The sequence below is a fragment of the Hyla sarda genome, chromosome 6 (assembly GCF_029499605.1).
Source record: "Hyla sarda isolate aHylSar1 chromosome 6, aHylSar1.hap1, whole genome shotgun sequence".
Taxonomy (NCBI): Eukaryota; Metazoa; Chordata; class Amphibia; order Anura; family Hylidae; genus Hyla; species Hyla sarda.
In genome coordinates, this window is record NC_079194.1 from 289,332,085 (window position 1) to 289,349,200 (window position 17,116).

Consider the following 17,116-nt stretch of genomic DNA (forward strand, 5'->3'; position numbering starts at 1 on the left):
GGACGGCAATGAAGAGCGACGATCCCGGGCAGCAGTGACATTCCGGAGCGGCGGGGACACCCCGGGGGTGCACAGACAGCGATGGAGGGCAGCGCAGCGACGTGATGACGGCGATGAAGAGCAACGATCCCGGGCAGCAGTGACGTTCCGGAGCGGCGGGGACACTCCGGGGGTGCACAGACAGCGATGGAGGGCAGCGCAGCGACGTGATGACGGCGATGAAGAGCGACGATCCCGGGCAGCAGTGACGTTCCGGAGCGGCGGGGACACCCCGGGGGTGCGCCGACAGCGATGGAGGGCAGCGCAGCGACGTGATGACGGCAATGAAGAGCGACGATCCCGGGCAGTGGTGACGGTCCGGAGTGGCGGGGACAGGCGAGTATAACGTCCTATACTTTACATTGCACGGATCCCTCAACATACGATGGTTTCAACTAACGATGGTTCATTTGGAACGGATTACCATCGTATGTTGAGGGACCACTGTATATATATATATATATATATATATATATATATATATATATATATTTATTTATTTTCATTGTGGGCAATGACTAATGTATGCCGTTGTATTTCTATAGCAGTGTTTACAAATTAGGGTGCCTCATCAGTCATCTCCAAACTGGACCTTAAGATGGTGCGAAACTACAACTCCCAGCATGCAGCTGTAGTTTTGCAACCGCTGGAGGCACACTGTTTAGAAATCACTGATTTTGAGATCTACTTTACAGCAGCTACATGGAAATAGGAAACATCTGACTGGAGGGGAGTGACTGACTTGGTAGAGGTTTCTAGGAATGCTCTGTGACTGCTGCAGAGGTCACTGATTGGAGAGCCCAGCTACTGTATTCCATCTTATTTCTATATTGGTGTCTCCATTCACTGTAATCCCACCTGTGATAAGTAGAAGCCTGGTGAAAAGTTCTCTGGAGAAGAAGTTATTATTAGGCTTAGTGGCCAAAATAAAAAAATGAAAGATTTCAGGATTATTTTCAAATACTGATAATATAATGACCAGCGGATGTGTACCCCAACATGCACCTTAAAAGTTTGACTCTGGGCCATTTCTAAGGGGGGGTTGTCCTACTAGCTTCCTGGTTTTCACCCTTGCACCAACTCAGGGCAAGGATCTGGTGTTTGTTCCTGGGGGCCACCAGGTTGCTACCTCTAGTAGTGGTCCTGGTGTAGGTGGTGGCTGGCCTTGTGGGCAAAGAGATGTTGGTACAAAGCAAGACTCTCAAAACTGAGTAGGTACGACGCTTTTTGCTTTTCCTAAGTTAAACGGGAACCTATTATATATGGTAAAATCTTCTTCCTCACCATCCCGGGAGATGTTCCTGCCCACAGGGATGGTGAGGATATATAGTTTAAATGTGTCCCCCGCCGGCCCCGTAGTCCCCTTGGTGGGGAGCTATACTTACCTAGTTCCGTCTGCTCCAGCTGTAATCACTCCTCCTCAGCATGACTGGCAGCCCTCGACACCTATCTACTCCCTAACCAGATAGAGCAGAGCGATGAGGTGGGTCGTGCTCGGGCTGTCAATCATGCCGAGGGGGCGTAATTACAGCCGGAGAAGCTGGGACTAGGCGAGTATAGCAACTGTTCCCTTTAAAAGTGAACCAAGCATCAGATTTTAAATTATATATAACGCGTGGCAACACGTTGTATGTGCGAAAATCTTCATCCTCACCATCCCCGGGGGACACGTTCCTGACCCCAGGATGGTGAGGATATAAAGTTAGTAAGTCTACCCCGCCATTTCCGCAAGTAGTCCTTTGGTCAGGGAGCCATAATTACCTCGTTTTGGCAGCTGCACTGTAATCACGCCCCCTCAGCATGATTGACAGCCCGCGTTACCATTCTGCTCCATCTACTCAGGGAGAAGAGCGGTGACACGGGCTGTCAATCATGCAGAGAGGGCGTGATTACAGCCAGAGGAGACAGGACTAGGTAAGTATAGCTCCCTGCCCAGGGGATGACTTAGGGGGCCAACAGGGGACACTTACAAACTTCATATCCTCACCATCCCTGCGGGCAGAAACGTCCCACAGGGATGGTGAGGATGAAGATTTTACCATATATAACGCTTTGCCAGGCATTATATATGGTAAAATCTAAAGTTTGGTTTCCTTTAAAGTGTACCTGTCATCAACGAAAACTTTTTATATAACGCAGATAATACCATTATATGTATATTTGTAATATACATTGATTAAAAAAAGATGTATATTTTTGTCCCTGCAATATTGACTGTGTGTCTCTATGAGGAGTCCAAATGCAGGAAGTGAGGGTGAATAAGCGGGGCTCTGTACACCCGAGGACAAGCAGGGCTCTGTACACCCGAGGACAAGCAGGGCTCTGTACACCCGAGGACAAGCAGGGCTCTGTACACCCGAGGACAAGCAGGGCTCTGTACACCCGAGGACAAGCAGGGCTCTGTACACCCGAGGACAAGCAGGGCTCTGTACACCCGAGGACAAGCAGGGCTCTGTACACCCGAGGACAAGCAGGGCTCTGTACACCCGAGGACAAGCAGGGCTCTGTACACCCGAGGACAAGCAGGGCTCTGTACACCCGAGGACAAGCAGGGCTCTGTACACCCGAGGACAAGCAGGACTCTGTACACTGAGGACAAGCAGGGCTCTGTGCAGTGCGGCTCTGTGACTTGCTATGGGCTCACACATCAGGAAGACTGACAAGCCAGGAGCCTGCCCAGAGCCTCACTGCACAGAGCCCTGCTTGTCCTGTCCTCACTTTCTGTATTTGGACTCCTCACAGGCAATAGCAGCAGGGACAGCACTTTTTCACCCATAAATATACACATCTTTTAACCATTGTATATTACAAATATACATATAATTGTATTATCTACATTATATAAAAAGTTTTTGTTGACGACAGGTACATTTTAAACTATAAACTATATATCCTCACCATTCCTCGGGCAGAAACGTCCCACGGGGATGGCGAGCATGAAGATTTTACCATATATAACGAATTGCCACGCGTGGTTTCCTTTAAACTATATATCCTTACCATCTCTGCGGGGAGGAACGTTTACCAGGGATGGTGAGGCTACAAATTATATATGGTAAAATCTGATGGCAGGTTTGCTTTAAGCAGGGGCACTGCTCTATAAGGCGCCAGCCTTTATTGATCTTCTTGCAGTCACCAATTTAGGCCCCATAATTTCTCACCAAAGCAATGAATAAAGTAATACATATATACCCTTTCACTGGTATCATCGGTCACCTTGGTCAGTGGGGTATGTGACGGCATGTAGCATACTCACTTGCGATCAAACTCTCTATAGGCATCTCTCAGCCAGCCCAAAGACGGCTTGTTATCACTGGTCAGGCCGTGGTGCAGGTAAACCAATGTGTAGTCGCTCTCCACATACTGGTCCAAGGTGTGCTTCAGATACCTGCACAGAAAACAGAAGTGGTCACGCTGCTGCCATATGTCTTCCCCAAATACAGCACATGATAATGGTTTCTTTTCATATGTATGTTTATTGAGCAAAAAACAGAACGACAACTCTAGGAGTCTAAAATCAGACAAAAATAAAAGTGGAACCGCAATGGGTACAAGCAGAGGTCCAGCAGAGGACAACTACATTTGGAGGTGACTTTGGAGCCACTAAAAATTTTGCCCACCTTCTCAGGATCGGTGGTGGTCCTACTGGTAAAACATCCATCGATCAACCAGTTATCCTTTCTTTTTCTTCCCCCCAAACAGTGTGTCTCCAGCTGTTACAAAACTACAACTCCCAGCATGCCTGGACAGCCGTTGGCTGTCCAGGCATGCTGGGAGTTGTAGTTTTGAAACAGCTGGAGACACACTATAAAAACACTGATCAGGTGGGTAAGGGATAACATCAAGAGATGGACGTACCCCCTTTAAAAAGGATGACTCTTATTGGGCTCCATTCGCACTATGGTTGGTAGTTCCATCAGTGTCTGTTGTACCGAAAGCTATGACAGTGGTGTGAACACAAGCTTAGATTTTATTCATATGTCCTGTGTGTACAATGACAGTAAAAAAAAAAAAATTATGTAATTAAAAGTGTATGTGTACATGATCTGTATAGATGGAGGGAATATCTCTGACATTAAAGGGGTATTCCAGGAATAAAAAAAAGACTAAACAAAAAAACAGGCCTTTTTTCTTTTAAAGACAGTGCCCTCCTTGTCTCCACTTTGGGTGTATTATTACTACTTGGCTCCATTCACTTCAATGGAACAGAGCTGCAGAACCACACCCAACCTGGAGACAAACAGGGAGAGGTCTTTTAAAGAAAAAAGGCCTGTTTTTTGATTCCTGGAATACCACTTTAAAGGGGTAATCTGGGATTGAATTTTTTTCCCCCTTAAAAAGACCTGCCCAGGATGCAGACATAAAAACAAAACAAAAAAAAAACTACAAAAAACAAAACCTGGAGGGGCACAGTGTGTGACCTCATTATAACAGGGGCACAGTGTGTGACAGTATTATACCAGAGGCACAGTGTGTTGCAGCATTATATCAAGGTCACATTGTGTGGCAGTATTATACCAGGGGCACAGTGTGTTACATATTATAGCAGGGGGGAACAGTGTGTGACAGTATTATACCAGGGGCACAGTGTGTGGCAGTATTATATCAGAGGCACAGTGTGTGGCAGCATTATATCAAGGGCACATTGTGTGGCAGTATTATACCAAGGGCACATTGTGTGGCAGTATTATACCAAGGGCACAGTGTGTGACAGCATTACACCAGGGGCACAATGTATGAAAGCATTATATCAGGGGCACAGTGTGTGACAGCATCATACCAGAGGCACAGTGCATGGCAGTATTATAACAGGGGCACAGTGTGTGACAGCATTACACCAGGGGCACAGTGTATGACAGCATTATATCAGGGGCACAGTGTGTGGCAGTATTATACCAGGGGCACAATGTGTGACAGGATTATACCAGGGGCACAGTCTTTGACAGCATTATATCAAGGGCACATTGTGTGGAAGTATTATACCAGGGGCACAGTGTGTGACAGCATTATACCAGAGGCACAGTGTATGGCAGCATTATATCAGGGGCACAGTGTATGGCAGCATTATATCAGGGGCACAGTGTGTGGCAGTATTCAATAAAGGAAGTAAAGGGGCTAGGATGTTTGGAATTATTATAGAAGTATAAAAGCAAAATGCTGGGGATTCCACATATTTGCACTATGATTTCATATTACCTTCATCTCTGCCACTTAGGGAAAAAACATAAAAAACATAATATAAAATGAATCATTACATGGAAATGAGCAGTGATGAACATTCCTATAAAGTTACAATGTGGATCAGGAGCCGACACAGAAGGGGGTTAAGTACAGCTGGAAATAGCAATAAAACCATATGGAATGCAGCCGGCCGAGCACCAAATATGGGTTGAGAGAGTGTGTAAAGCAAGGAGGAAAACATCAAGCTTGGCGGGACAGCTGCCTGTGTTCCCTCACTAAGGATTGACGTGAGCATTGACGTTATCTGGAGACACGAAGACCATGCGGGCCACACAACACGCCGGGCTTTACCGCAACCACTTACTGTAGGAGTTTGACGTGATCGAGCTGGTGACAGGGAGGAAGGCGGCAGGCGCTGAACACCACAATCTTGCGTCCAAATTTGTCGTCGCCTGTAAAGAAAAAGCAAGATACTGTGTAAATATTTAAGATGTCCTGAAGATGGATGTTTTCCCACCTGGCATATACGCAGCGTATTTCACACTGCTGCAGATTTTGCGCAGCGTGAAATACGCTGTGTATACGCCAGGTGGGAACGTTCCCCAAATGATAGGGAAGTGTTTCCCAACCAGGGTGCCTCCAACTGTTGCAAAACTACAACTCCCAGCACACCCGGACAGCCGTTGGCTGTCCGGGCATGCTGAAAGTTATAGTTTTGCAACAGCTGGAGGCACCCTGGTTAGGAAACACTGGGATAGGGGATAGCTGGTCTTCATCAGCAGTTGTTCCCTGATAAGACCGGGATGCTTTTATGATGTAACCTCTTCCTTGCTGTGACCCAGAGCATTAAAAACTTCTCTCTCCCCCCACATGCCAGTTTTGTTCAGTCCAGTGCACTTTCTCCAGCACTATGTCACAGAATGGCAGGGGGCAGAGTGTGCTGTCCTTTGATTGGTCAGAGAAGTAACCGAAAGGAAGTCCAGGTGTGTGTGTACTGCTGGCAAATAGCTCAGCTCTGTTCCAGCCCCCTGAAATGGAGTTGAAGCTATAAAGCATGGAGGGGCTTTCATTGGCTCAATAACAGTAGTTATAGCATGCAAATTACAGGTGCGCGTTTAAAAGTACTGCGTCCCCTGAATATTGGGCCCCCTGTTCAGGCCCCTATACTCTTGACCTGAGGGAGGGGAAGTTATGCAATTTGCGTAACTCCCATTAACTTTAATAATAGGAGTTCGGCAAACGGCATAGCACTGCGAGAAACTCCAAGATTTATGTAAACAGAGTATCCCACGGGGCTACGCAGTTTTCGCAACACCCTATTGCTTCTCGGCCTTTTGGCTAAGATCAAGGGTAGTATCTGTTCTTATCAGTTCTAGGATTTGGATATTGATGTAGGATGGATGCTGCATGGAGGGGGCAGGTGTACCAGGGCGTTCGGGGGCTGGTTCTGAGGAATCAGCCCGACGGCTGCCCTGATGTGACCTGTTTCCCTCCGAGTCTCACCATGAGGCTGAGAGGGTCTGGAGCCGAGGTACTTTGGTGCCTCGGGGAGTGGTGACCCCGAGGTGTCGAAATTCCCGGGTGTACTGGCTCACTGAGTGGACGCACGGGCACCATAATCTCTTCACCTTGTGGCACTCACCTCTTGATTCCCGGCCTTCTGGCTAGGAACAGAGTTATTTTTATAGATCCGGCGGGATGTCCGGGCAGTATATCTGCGCACATTCACTTATTTATTTCCTTTTTGTCACTGTGTCACTTTTTGCGTGTTGTGTGTTCACAGGATTGTTAGGATGCGTTAGCCCTTCTGGGTGTCCCTCCTAGGGGAGGTGTGTGTGGCCATTAGGTTCCGCACCTCTCTGCAAAAACCCCGGGTACTCTTGCATGGGCAGGGTACCGACCGTTATTGGCTCTGTAGGCAGATACCTTGGCTAACGACAAGGGGATGCCGGGAGCATTTGTGATCTCTTAGTAGCTTCGGCGAAAATGGACATCGAACCTGGAACCTCGCAGGTACCTTTTGGTCCGGAGGTGAAGAGTAGGTTTGTTGGGGGGCCTCTCTCCTGTAGGAGAAGGGCTTGCGATAGACCGCATCATCTGTGCACCTTTTTTTAGTTTAACACGTTTGCACTTTTTCTTGCACTTTGGGTGATTCGAAAGCACGTTCCTCAGCTCTTAGATAAAAAAAAAAAAAAAAAAAACATTAAAGTCTATGGGAATTAGGGTATGTTGGCAATGCAGTATTTTCTCAGATTATGGGTTGGAGATTCTGTCTAAGCAGACGCAGCCGAAATCCTTCAGCGCTAGGACCATGCGGACCTGCACAATTATCATTGACGGCAACACAGTGCCATTTCATCCCCCCCCTTGTGCCATTTTATCACCCCCTTGTGCCATTTTATCACCCCCTTGTGCCATTTCATCAGCCCCCTTGTGCCATTTCATCAGCCCCCTTGTGCCATTTCATCAGCCCTTTATGCCATTTCATCACCCCCTTGTATCGTTTCATCACTACCTTGTATCATTTTATCCCCCCTTGTGCCGTTTCCTCGCCCCCTTGTGCCGTTTCATCACCCCCTTGTGCCGTTTCCTCACCCCCTTGTGCCGTTTCCTCACCCCCTTGTATCGTTTCCTCACCCTCTTGTATCGTTTCCTCACCCCCTTGTATCGTTTCCTCGCCCCCTTGTATCATCACCCCTTTGTGCCATTTCACTAATGCCCTTGTGCCATTTCATCACACCCCTGTGGCATTACTTCAGCCCCTTGGGTTACTACAGAAGTTTGCGCGACTGTGCAGGATTTTGTGGGACCCGCTGTATGTTCTGTGACCGCCCCGAACAAGACTAAATACCGCCCGCTCCTGCATGTTTAAGATTGGGTGCTGCAGGATCACAATCCCATTGCAGTCCTCTACATCAAAGTATTCCCCTAGGGTGAAGAGATCACAGTATACCTTTGTCTCTCTATCGCCACTAAATGGGTATAACACATTTAGAATTTTACTTTAAAGTGTAACAAAGGAAGTGAGAATAGAGGACGGAATAAACATGAGGGGGGAGATTTATCAAAACTTGTCCAAAGGGTAAAGTTGCTAAGTTGCCCATAGCAACCAATCAGATCGTTTCTTTCATTTTGCAGAGGCCTTGTTAAAAATGAAAGAAGCGATCTGATTGGTTGCTATGGGCAACTCAGCAACTTTTCCTCTGGACGGGTTTTGATAAATCTCCCCCGAGGACACTACTTTGAGGCAGTAATGGTCGCAAGAGTTCCTTAAAAAACAAACAAAAAAAAACAAACGCTCCACTCCTCCGCTGGGCATCGTGTGCCGTCACTGTGGGTCCTTTCCTTGGGAAAACCAGAGTCTCATGTCAGACCGCTGGCAGTGCGAGGTTGTGAGAAAAATAGTCTTATCGGCCCTCCCCAGAGAGTAGAAGCAACTATTAATAGTGCACAGGAAAAATGTCGCAATACGCTGCTCCTGGCATTATTTTACTATGTTAGTTCCTACCGGCATAACGTATTGTTCCCAAGTTGTGGTGCGTTGTGTTGCGATGGTGCCCCTGGATTGAGAGAGGGAGACCTCCGACTCTGTAAACTCTCAGTGTTTCCAAACCAGTGTGCCTCCAGCTGTTCCAAAACTACAACTCTCAGCATGCCCGGACAGCCAACGGCTGTCCGGGCATGCTGGGAGTTGTAGTTTTGCAACAGCTGGAGGCACCCTGGTTGGGAAGCACTGATTTAGATGATGCACTCTCCATTGACTGTGGCACCTAAGGCTGTCCGGGCATGCTGGGAGTTGTAGTTTTACAATAGCTGGAGGCACGCTGGTTGTGAAACACTGTTTTAGATGACACACTCTCCATTGATTGTGGCACCTAAGGCTGTTCGGGAATGCTGGGAGTAGTAGTTTTGCAACAGCTGGAGGCACCCTGGTTGGAAAACACTGTTTTAAATGATGCACTCTCTATTGCTTGTGGCACCTATGGCTGTCCGGGCATGCTGGGAGTTGTATTTTGCAACAGCTGGAGGTACGCTGGTTGGGAAACACTGCTTTAGATGATTCACTCTCTATTGACTGTGGCACCTAAGGCTGTCTGAGCATGCTGGGATTTGTAGTTTTGCAACAGCTGGAGGCACGCTGGTTGTGAAACACTGCTTTAGATGATGCACTTTCTATTGACTGTGGCACCTAAGGCTGTCCGGGCATGCTGGGAATTGTAGTTTTGCAACAGCTGGAGGCACCTCTGGTTGGGAAACACTGCTTTAGATGATTCACTCTCGATTGACTGTGGCACCTAAGGCTGTCTGAGCATGCTGGGAGTTGTAGTTTTGCAACAACTGGAGGCACGCTGGTTGTGAAACACTGCTTTAGATGATGCACTTTCTATTGACTGTGGCACCTAAGGCTGTCCGGGCATGCTGGGAATTGTAGTTTTGCAACAGCTGGAGGCACGCTGATTGGGAAACAATTCTTTCTCTATTGACTGTGGGACAGGGCTGGATCAATTGGTTATTCTTGGCCAAACATCTTGATTACCCCGGACGGCCCATAAAGGCGCATTCACACTAAGCATTTTCCGAACGGTATTCCACTTGGAAAATACGTTTCAACATGTTCATTCTTTCGGTAGTTGCGCTTGGAAATGCAATGCTGTCTATGGAGACGACGCATTCCCGAGCGCTGGCTCATTTTGGTGTTACTCGGAGCTGTCTGGGCATGCTGGGAGTTGTAGTTTTGGAACTGCTCTATGGTATGTAAGGCACTATGGAAGGGCAGAGTAATATCCCCAGCCATGTCCATCCAAACTATAGATCAGTAGTCTCTAGACTGTGGGCCTCCAGATGATGCAAAACTACAACACACAGCATGCCCGGACAGCCGTTGGCTGTCCGGGCATGCTGGGAGTTGTAGTTTTGCAACAGCTGGAGGCACCCTGGTTGAAAAACACTTCTCTTGTGCATTTGGCTGTCTGGGAATGATGGGAGTTGTAGTTTAGCAACAGAGAGCCTCCAATTTAGCAACAGCTGGAGGCTCGCTGTTGCTAAACTACAACTCCCAGCATGCCCGGACAGCCCTGGTTGAAAAACACTGCTCTTGTGTATTTGGCTGTCTGGGAATGATGGGAGTTGTAGTTTAGCAACAGAGAGCCTCCAGTTTAGCAACAGCTGGAGGCTCGCTGTTGCTAAACTACAACTCCCAGCATGCCTGGACAGCCGTTGGCTGTCTGGGCATGCTGGGAGTTGTAGTTTTGCAACATCTGGAGGTCCACAGTTTGCAGACCACTTCTACAGATGTATCATTGTGAAGAAAATTTAGCAAAAAAAAAAAAAAAAAAATGTTCTGCCCTGTTTTAGTGAACCATTCCCCATATGTCGCAATCCTCCTTATAACCGCGCAAAAGAATGTCAAGATAACGTCGCTTCCCTTTTTGATTTCCCTTTTTTTTCTAGTTAAAAACAGTTTCCCTCGCCATTAATTTTCTGAAGAAAAAAAAACACTTGAGAAGTCCTAGAGTCTGTGGCCGGAACAAACATGACGTGCTATGCAAACTATGCCAGAAATGTCATGGTCTGGAGATCTAGAGGAGACTGAAAGCCTGGAAATCGCTCAAAATGATGGCGGCCGGGCCGTTTACCCCTTGGGCATGCTGGGAGTTGTAGTTTAGCAACAGCTGGAGAGCCACAGGTCGGGACGAAGCTATAAATCACGAGTGGTCCACCTGCACCCCCCCCCCCCCCCTCGTTGCAAAACTACAACTCCCAGAACCCAGAATGCTCTCACACCCGCCATCTGGGCATGCTGGGAGTTGTAGTTTTGCAACAGCTGGAGAGCCACAGGTTGGGGTACAATGCTATAAATCAACAGGTGGCCAACCTGTGCCCCCCCCCCCCCATCTGTTGCAAAACTACAACCCCCAGCATGCTCTCAAACCTGGGCATGCTGGGAGTTGTAGTTTTGCAAGCAACAGCTGAAGAGCCACAGGTTGGGGTACAATGCTACAGATCAAAGGTGGCCAACCTGTGTCACTCCAGCTGTTTCAAAACTACAATTCCCAGCATGATCTCAAACCTGTTGGCCATCCGGGCATGCTGGGAGTTGTAGTTTTGCAAGCAACAGCTGGAGAGCCACAGGTTGGGGTACAATGCTATAGATCGAAGGTGACCAACCTGCGTCCTTCCAGCTAGTGCAAAACTACAACTCCCAGCATACTCTCAAACCTGTTGGCCATTCGGGCATGCTAGGAGTTGTAGTTTTGCAACAGCTGGAAAGCCAAAGGTTGGGGACAATGCTATAGCTCATGGCTGGCAAACCTGCGGCCCGTCTGCTGTTGCAAAACTACAACTCCCAGCATGCCCGGACAGCCAACGGCTGTCCGGGCATGCTGGGAGTTGTAGTTTTGCAACAGCTGGAGAGCCACAGGTTGGGGTTCAATGCTATAGATCAAAGATGTCCAACCCGTGGCCCCCTATCTGTTGCAAAACTACAACTCCCAGCATGCCCGGATAGCCAATGCATGCTGGGAGTTGTAGTTTTGAAAAAGCTGGAGGGATGCAGGTTGAACACGACAGCTATAGATAAATCTGCCCAACCTCCTGATGGGTGGTTCAGCAGACGTGTCATAGCAGGTTCCTTGAGAGTGGAATGAGAACCACTGAAAATTATGAGGGTGAGAACGCCTGAGAATACACTGTGGTTATGAAGGTGGCATATTGTGGCATATTATGCCATCCTCTGTGCCTACTTTAAAGGGGTACACCACTGGAGAACATTTATTTATTTATTTATTTATTTTTTAATCAACTGGTGCCGGAAAGTTAAACAGATTTGTAAATTACTTCTATTTAAAAAATATTTACCCTTCCAGTACTTATCAGCTGCTGTATGCTCCACAGGAAGTTCTTTTTGAATTTCCTTTCTGTCTGATCACAGTGCTCTCTGAGTACTGTGGTCAGACAGAAAGGAAATTCAAAACGAAAAGAACTTCCTGTGGAGCATATAACAGCTGATAAGTACTGGAAGGATTAAGATTTTTAAATAGAAGTAATTTACAAATCTGTTTAACTTTCTGGCACCAGTTGATTTAGAAAAAAAAATGTTTTCCAGTGGAGCACCCCTTTAAGAAAATAAACGGATACAGAGCAGCAAACAGATCAGCAGCGAGTATAAATGTTCTGCATGATGTCAGCCGAACCCATCAACATCAACGAGACCGGCAGATCATCTAATGCATATGGAGGTGGTCCTGACTCCCCCTGACACCAGATGACAGGGAAAGGACGGGTCAGGCATGCTGAATTTCAACATGCTCAATGCTTTTGTTCTCATAGGAGATAAGGAGTCACCAGTGGTGGTGTCTGTCAGCGGCATATTTCCCTATCCCTAGCGTGAACAAATGCACACTTTACCAAGCTGAGTGTGCATGTATGTGATCGGGTTCAGAAAGATAGTTGTTGGGCCAAAAAAAAAAAGGATTTTTTGGGCAGATAAAAGGGTTTTTTATTTTTATTTTTTAAATTTAAATCAACTGGTGCCAGAAAGTTAAACAGATTTGTAAATTACTTCTATTAAAAAATCTCCCCCATTCAGCTCTATGGGAGAGGTGGGGATGCACGAACGCTGCATCGCCGCCTCTCCAATAGAGATACATGGAGGGGACGTGTTGGCCGCGGTGTCATGCTGCGGCAGAGACGGGGCCCCGTACAGGAGATTGCGGGGGTTTCCTGCATTCGGACCCCCCGCGATCAGACACTTATCCCCTATCCTCAGGATAGGGGATAAGTGTCTTACGCTGCAGATTTACTTTCAATAAGATTATCACCCCAAGATATATAACTTACTAATATATTATCAGTAAGTGTACTGACTTCGGCATGACAGGAAGTTATATAGTCCTCTCATTGTCAGTGTGGTGTTGTCTCAGCAGCTCCCAGGGTCCTACTTCTACCCTAAAATTAGGTTGTGTAGTTCACTTATTGTCAGTGTGTTATTGTCTTAGCATCTCCACAGTTCCATGCCCTCGCTCTCAAGGATGTATCGTCCTCTGCTGTCTCAGGAGGCGTGGCTGGATCTCGGCTTCAGCCCCACCCCATGATTGATGTCATCACCTCTGGCCAACACCTATAGCTACATCACCATCTCCCTGTCATACACATATATATCTTTACTGGGACATTTTGGAAAGAATGAGGTGTGTTTACAGCATGCTGCCTTGTGCTGAGCAATATCACAGGCAGAGGAGCAGACAGGGAGTGGTTGGCAGGTGCTGCAACCTCAATAGTTGTGCAGTAGTCTGCTGTGAAATTAGATGTTCTGTAAAAGGTCTGGGCAGGGAAGTGGCAGGAGTACTGTAGGAGGGGAGTAGGCAGGGTGGGAGGACTGTGAGGAACAGCTGAGGGAAAGCAATGCATTCTGGGCACTGTAGTACTGAGCAACTTCTCAACCAGGAAGAACAACCAGGAAGTACAGGACAAAGACACCCAAAACAAATGGATTTTTGGCCAATTCAAAAATTGAACAGATAAGTTAGCAACACTATATGCTTCTGCAGCATTTTTTTTTTACCTGATATCGGAGTACTCCTTTAATACTGCCCTAAATTTAGACTGCAAAAAAAAAAAAACAGGCAGAAGATTTGTCGAAAGCCGTGTGACAGATTTGGCGCATATGACAAGACATGGTTGGCTTAGTTTAGGGCGATATTTTGCACTAAAATAATGGCGCACGGTACTGGCGCATCTGGTGCATTTTGCTTTTCCTTTTAGCCCCACTTTTCAAAACGGTCTAGTGAGGTATAAAATAAGTCTATGAAATTTGGCGCAGGCCATGTGCACCATTTTATTCACTCAGTAAAGCTCTTTCCGGTGTGTGTAATGCCAAGTTAAAGCCCCAATGATAGGTTCTTACCGGCCACTTCCACGATCTGGTGTCTGGCGATGTCATAGTAAGGGTCGTCCCAGCGCAGGTGGGTGAGGGGGTCAGGAGAGGCCTTGGTATCCTCTGCATTAAAGAGATAAAAAACAAAGATTATAATAAAGTCCTGCACATATTTCCAGAATCCCCAGCATATGCAAAGTTATACAGATTTTTAAATTATTTCTATTAAAAAAGATTTACCCTTCCAGTACTTTTTAGCATCTGTATGCTATAGAGGAAATGGTTTTCTTTTTGAATTTCTTTTCTGTCCACAGTGCTCTCTGCTGACACCTGATGCCCATCTCAGGAACTGTCCAGAGCAGGAGAAAATCCCCATTGCAAACCTATGCTGCTCTGGACAGTTCCTGACACGGACAGAGGTGTCAGCAGAGAGCACTGTGGACAAGACAAAAAAGAAATTCAAAAAGAAAAGAATTTCCTCTGTAGCATACAGCTGCTAATAATTACTGGAAGGATAAAGATTTTTTAATAGAAGTCATTTACAAATCTGTTTACCTTTCTGGCACCAAAAAAAAAAAAAAGTCCTGCAGAGTGAGGACACACCGCTTCCAGAGCACAGGATGACAAACCAAGTGAGCAATAGCAAGAAGGTATTTGTGGGAGAAATATAGGTGCTAGACACATAAAAACTATATGTAAGATGATCAGGATTAAGTACTGAGAAACATTTTGTGGGATATAACTGGTTCCCTTTAACATTGGAGCAGTCCTTAAAAAAAATGAAAGAAAATTAGAAGACACAAAATATACACGAAATGGAATATTTGCCTCATAATCCGAGCTACTGCGATCAAAAAGGGATACTGAAGAACTTTTAAAGATTCTCAAATGTCTTTCATGAAGGTGTAAATGTTACACAGCAGATTATTTATCATTAGAAAAGAACATTTTTTTTTCTTTCCGGAAAAAAAACGGCTTTGGAAAAACAAATGTTCTTTCCCCAAATTTTTCTATCTTTCTATCTCTAGACATGTCCAAAGTTTAGATTACACCAGGTCTCAGTCCTGAGACCCCCTGTGATCTCAAGGTATAATCCAGTGAAGTGTGCGCCGGCTGGGGAGTGAAGAGCGCTTCATCCGGTTACAACCGGCAATTGCAGGGGGTCTCTGTAACGCTTCAAAAAACGGCATAGAGGGATAAGGGTCTGATTGTGAGGTATCCGACTGCTGGGACTCCACATGATCCCCAGAATGGGGCCCTACTCTCCACTGAGCGCTTCGACCCTCAAATTCTCAGACAAACTGAGCTCGAATGTGATGCCCGCTTAGTCAATCACCGGCTGGAGCAGTGTCCCGCCTTAGTAGGCGATTGGCTGAGCCATCACTGCCAAGACCAGTTAGTCTCGGAGGTTTGGCGCCGGAGCTCTCAGCGGGAAGAGTCGGACTACATTCTGGAGATCACAGCAGGGTGCCCCCCCCCCCCATGATCAAACACTTATTCCCTACCCTAGATAACCCTTTTTGGGATTGGGCAGATGTCCTAGTGTGAGGGTTTGTAAGGTTGTCTGTTGCCATTGGTCAGTATACACACTTATACTTGTCTGTTCTTTGTAGCTGTATAATTGAGCATGAATCAAATGGCCCGGATGTATCAAACTGTGTGAGAGAAAAAAAATGGAGGAATTTTCACAAAACAACCAGTTTGATCAATCTGGACCAATAGTTGTTTTGGGAAAATCCCTCCATTTTTTTCTCTCACACAGTTTGATAAATCTGGACCAATAGTTGTTTTGGGAAAATCCCTCCATTTTTTCTCACACAGTTTGATAAATCTGGACCAATAGTTGTTTTGGGAAAATCCCTCCATTTTTTCTCACACAGTTTGATAAATCTGGACCAATAGTTGTTTTGGGAAAATCCCTCCATTTTTTCTCACACAGTTTGATAAATCTGGACCAATAGTTGTTTTGAGAAAATCCCTCCATTTTTTTCTCTCACACAGTTTGATAAATCTGGACCAATGGTCCAGATTTATCAAACTGTGTGAGAGAAAAAAATGGAGGGATTTTCCCAAAACAACCAATCACAGCTCAGGTTTCACTTTTCCACAGCTCATTAGCTGACCTGTGATTGGTTGTTGTGGGAAAATCCCTCAATTTTTTCTATCACACATTTTGATAAATCTGGACCAAAGATTGTTTTGGGAAAATCCCTAGATTTTTTTCTCTCAGGGTGTGTTCACACCACGATTTTACTATACGGTTTCATTTAAAAAAAAGTATGCAACCATACAGAAAACCGTGCCCATAGACTTCTCATTCAAAACCGTATGCACCATAATGTATACGGTTGTCTCCGTTTTTCAAACCATACGTTTTTTTCCTTTTTTTTTTTTTCTGGACAGAAAACCTTGGCCTACCACGGTTTTTGGTCCGGGTAAAAAAACTGCATTAAACCATATACATTTTTTAGAAAAATGGGAGTCAATGGGAACAATACAGAACCGTATGTGCGTACGGTTCCATCCGGTTTTCACCATACGGTTTTTGGCTTTGCTCAGTTTTTTTTCTTGGACTTTCTATCAAACAAGTAAAACTTTATTGATAATGGAGTGAAAAGTTATAAACATATACATTTTTTTTAATTAAAAAACGGATGCAACCGGACATCATTTTTCAAACCGTATACCGTTTTCAACCGTATACAGATAACAATTTGTACACACGTTTTGATGCAGTTTAGTCAGGTTTTGAGGAATAATTTTTTATTTTTATTATTTTTTTTTAATCAAAAACCTGATATGGGAACTGTATTGCAAAAACGTGGTGTGAAACCCACCCTCACACAGTTTGATAAATCTGGACCAATGGTCCAGATTTATCAAACTGTGTGAGAGAAAAAAAATAGAGGGATTTTCCAATAACAACCAATCACAGCTCAGGTTTCACTTTTCCACAGCTAGTTAGCTGACCTGTGATTGGTTGTTGTGGGAAAATCCCTCCATTTTTTCACAGGTCAGCTA

The 17,116-nt window shown here is 45.9% G+C and overlaps 1 protein-coding gene and 1 non-coding gene across 3 annotated transcripts in view; one reads left to right on the forward strand and one right to left on the reverse strand.

Annotated features, from left to right (window-relative positions):
- Positions 1-17,116, reverse strand: part of ARHGAP1 (Rho GTPase activating protein 1) — a 54,158-nt gene that overhangs the window by 22,767 nt on the left and 14,275 nt on the right. For both annotated transcript variants that reach the window (XM_056527668.1, XM_056527667.1), the window contains exons 3-5: positions 14,126-14,218; positions 5,585-5,672; positions 3,296-3,427 (exon numbers count right to left, since the gene is read on the reverse strand). In XM_056527668.1, coding sequence (XP_056383643.1) covers positions 3,296-3,427; positions 5,585-5,672; positions 14,126-14,218 — 313 coding nt within the window. The remainder of the gene's footprint in view (positions 1-3,295; positions 3,428-5,584; positions 5,673-14,125; positions 14,219-17,116) is intronic.
- LOC130277914 (U2 spliceosomal RNA) lies at positions 6,539-6,721 on the forward strand. Its single transcript, XR_008845632.1, has one exon. It is a non-coding gene; the product is annotated as a U2 spliceosomal RNA (small nuclear RNA).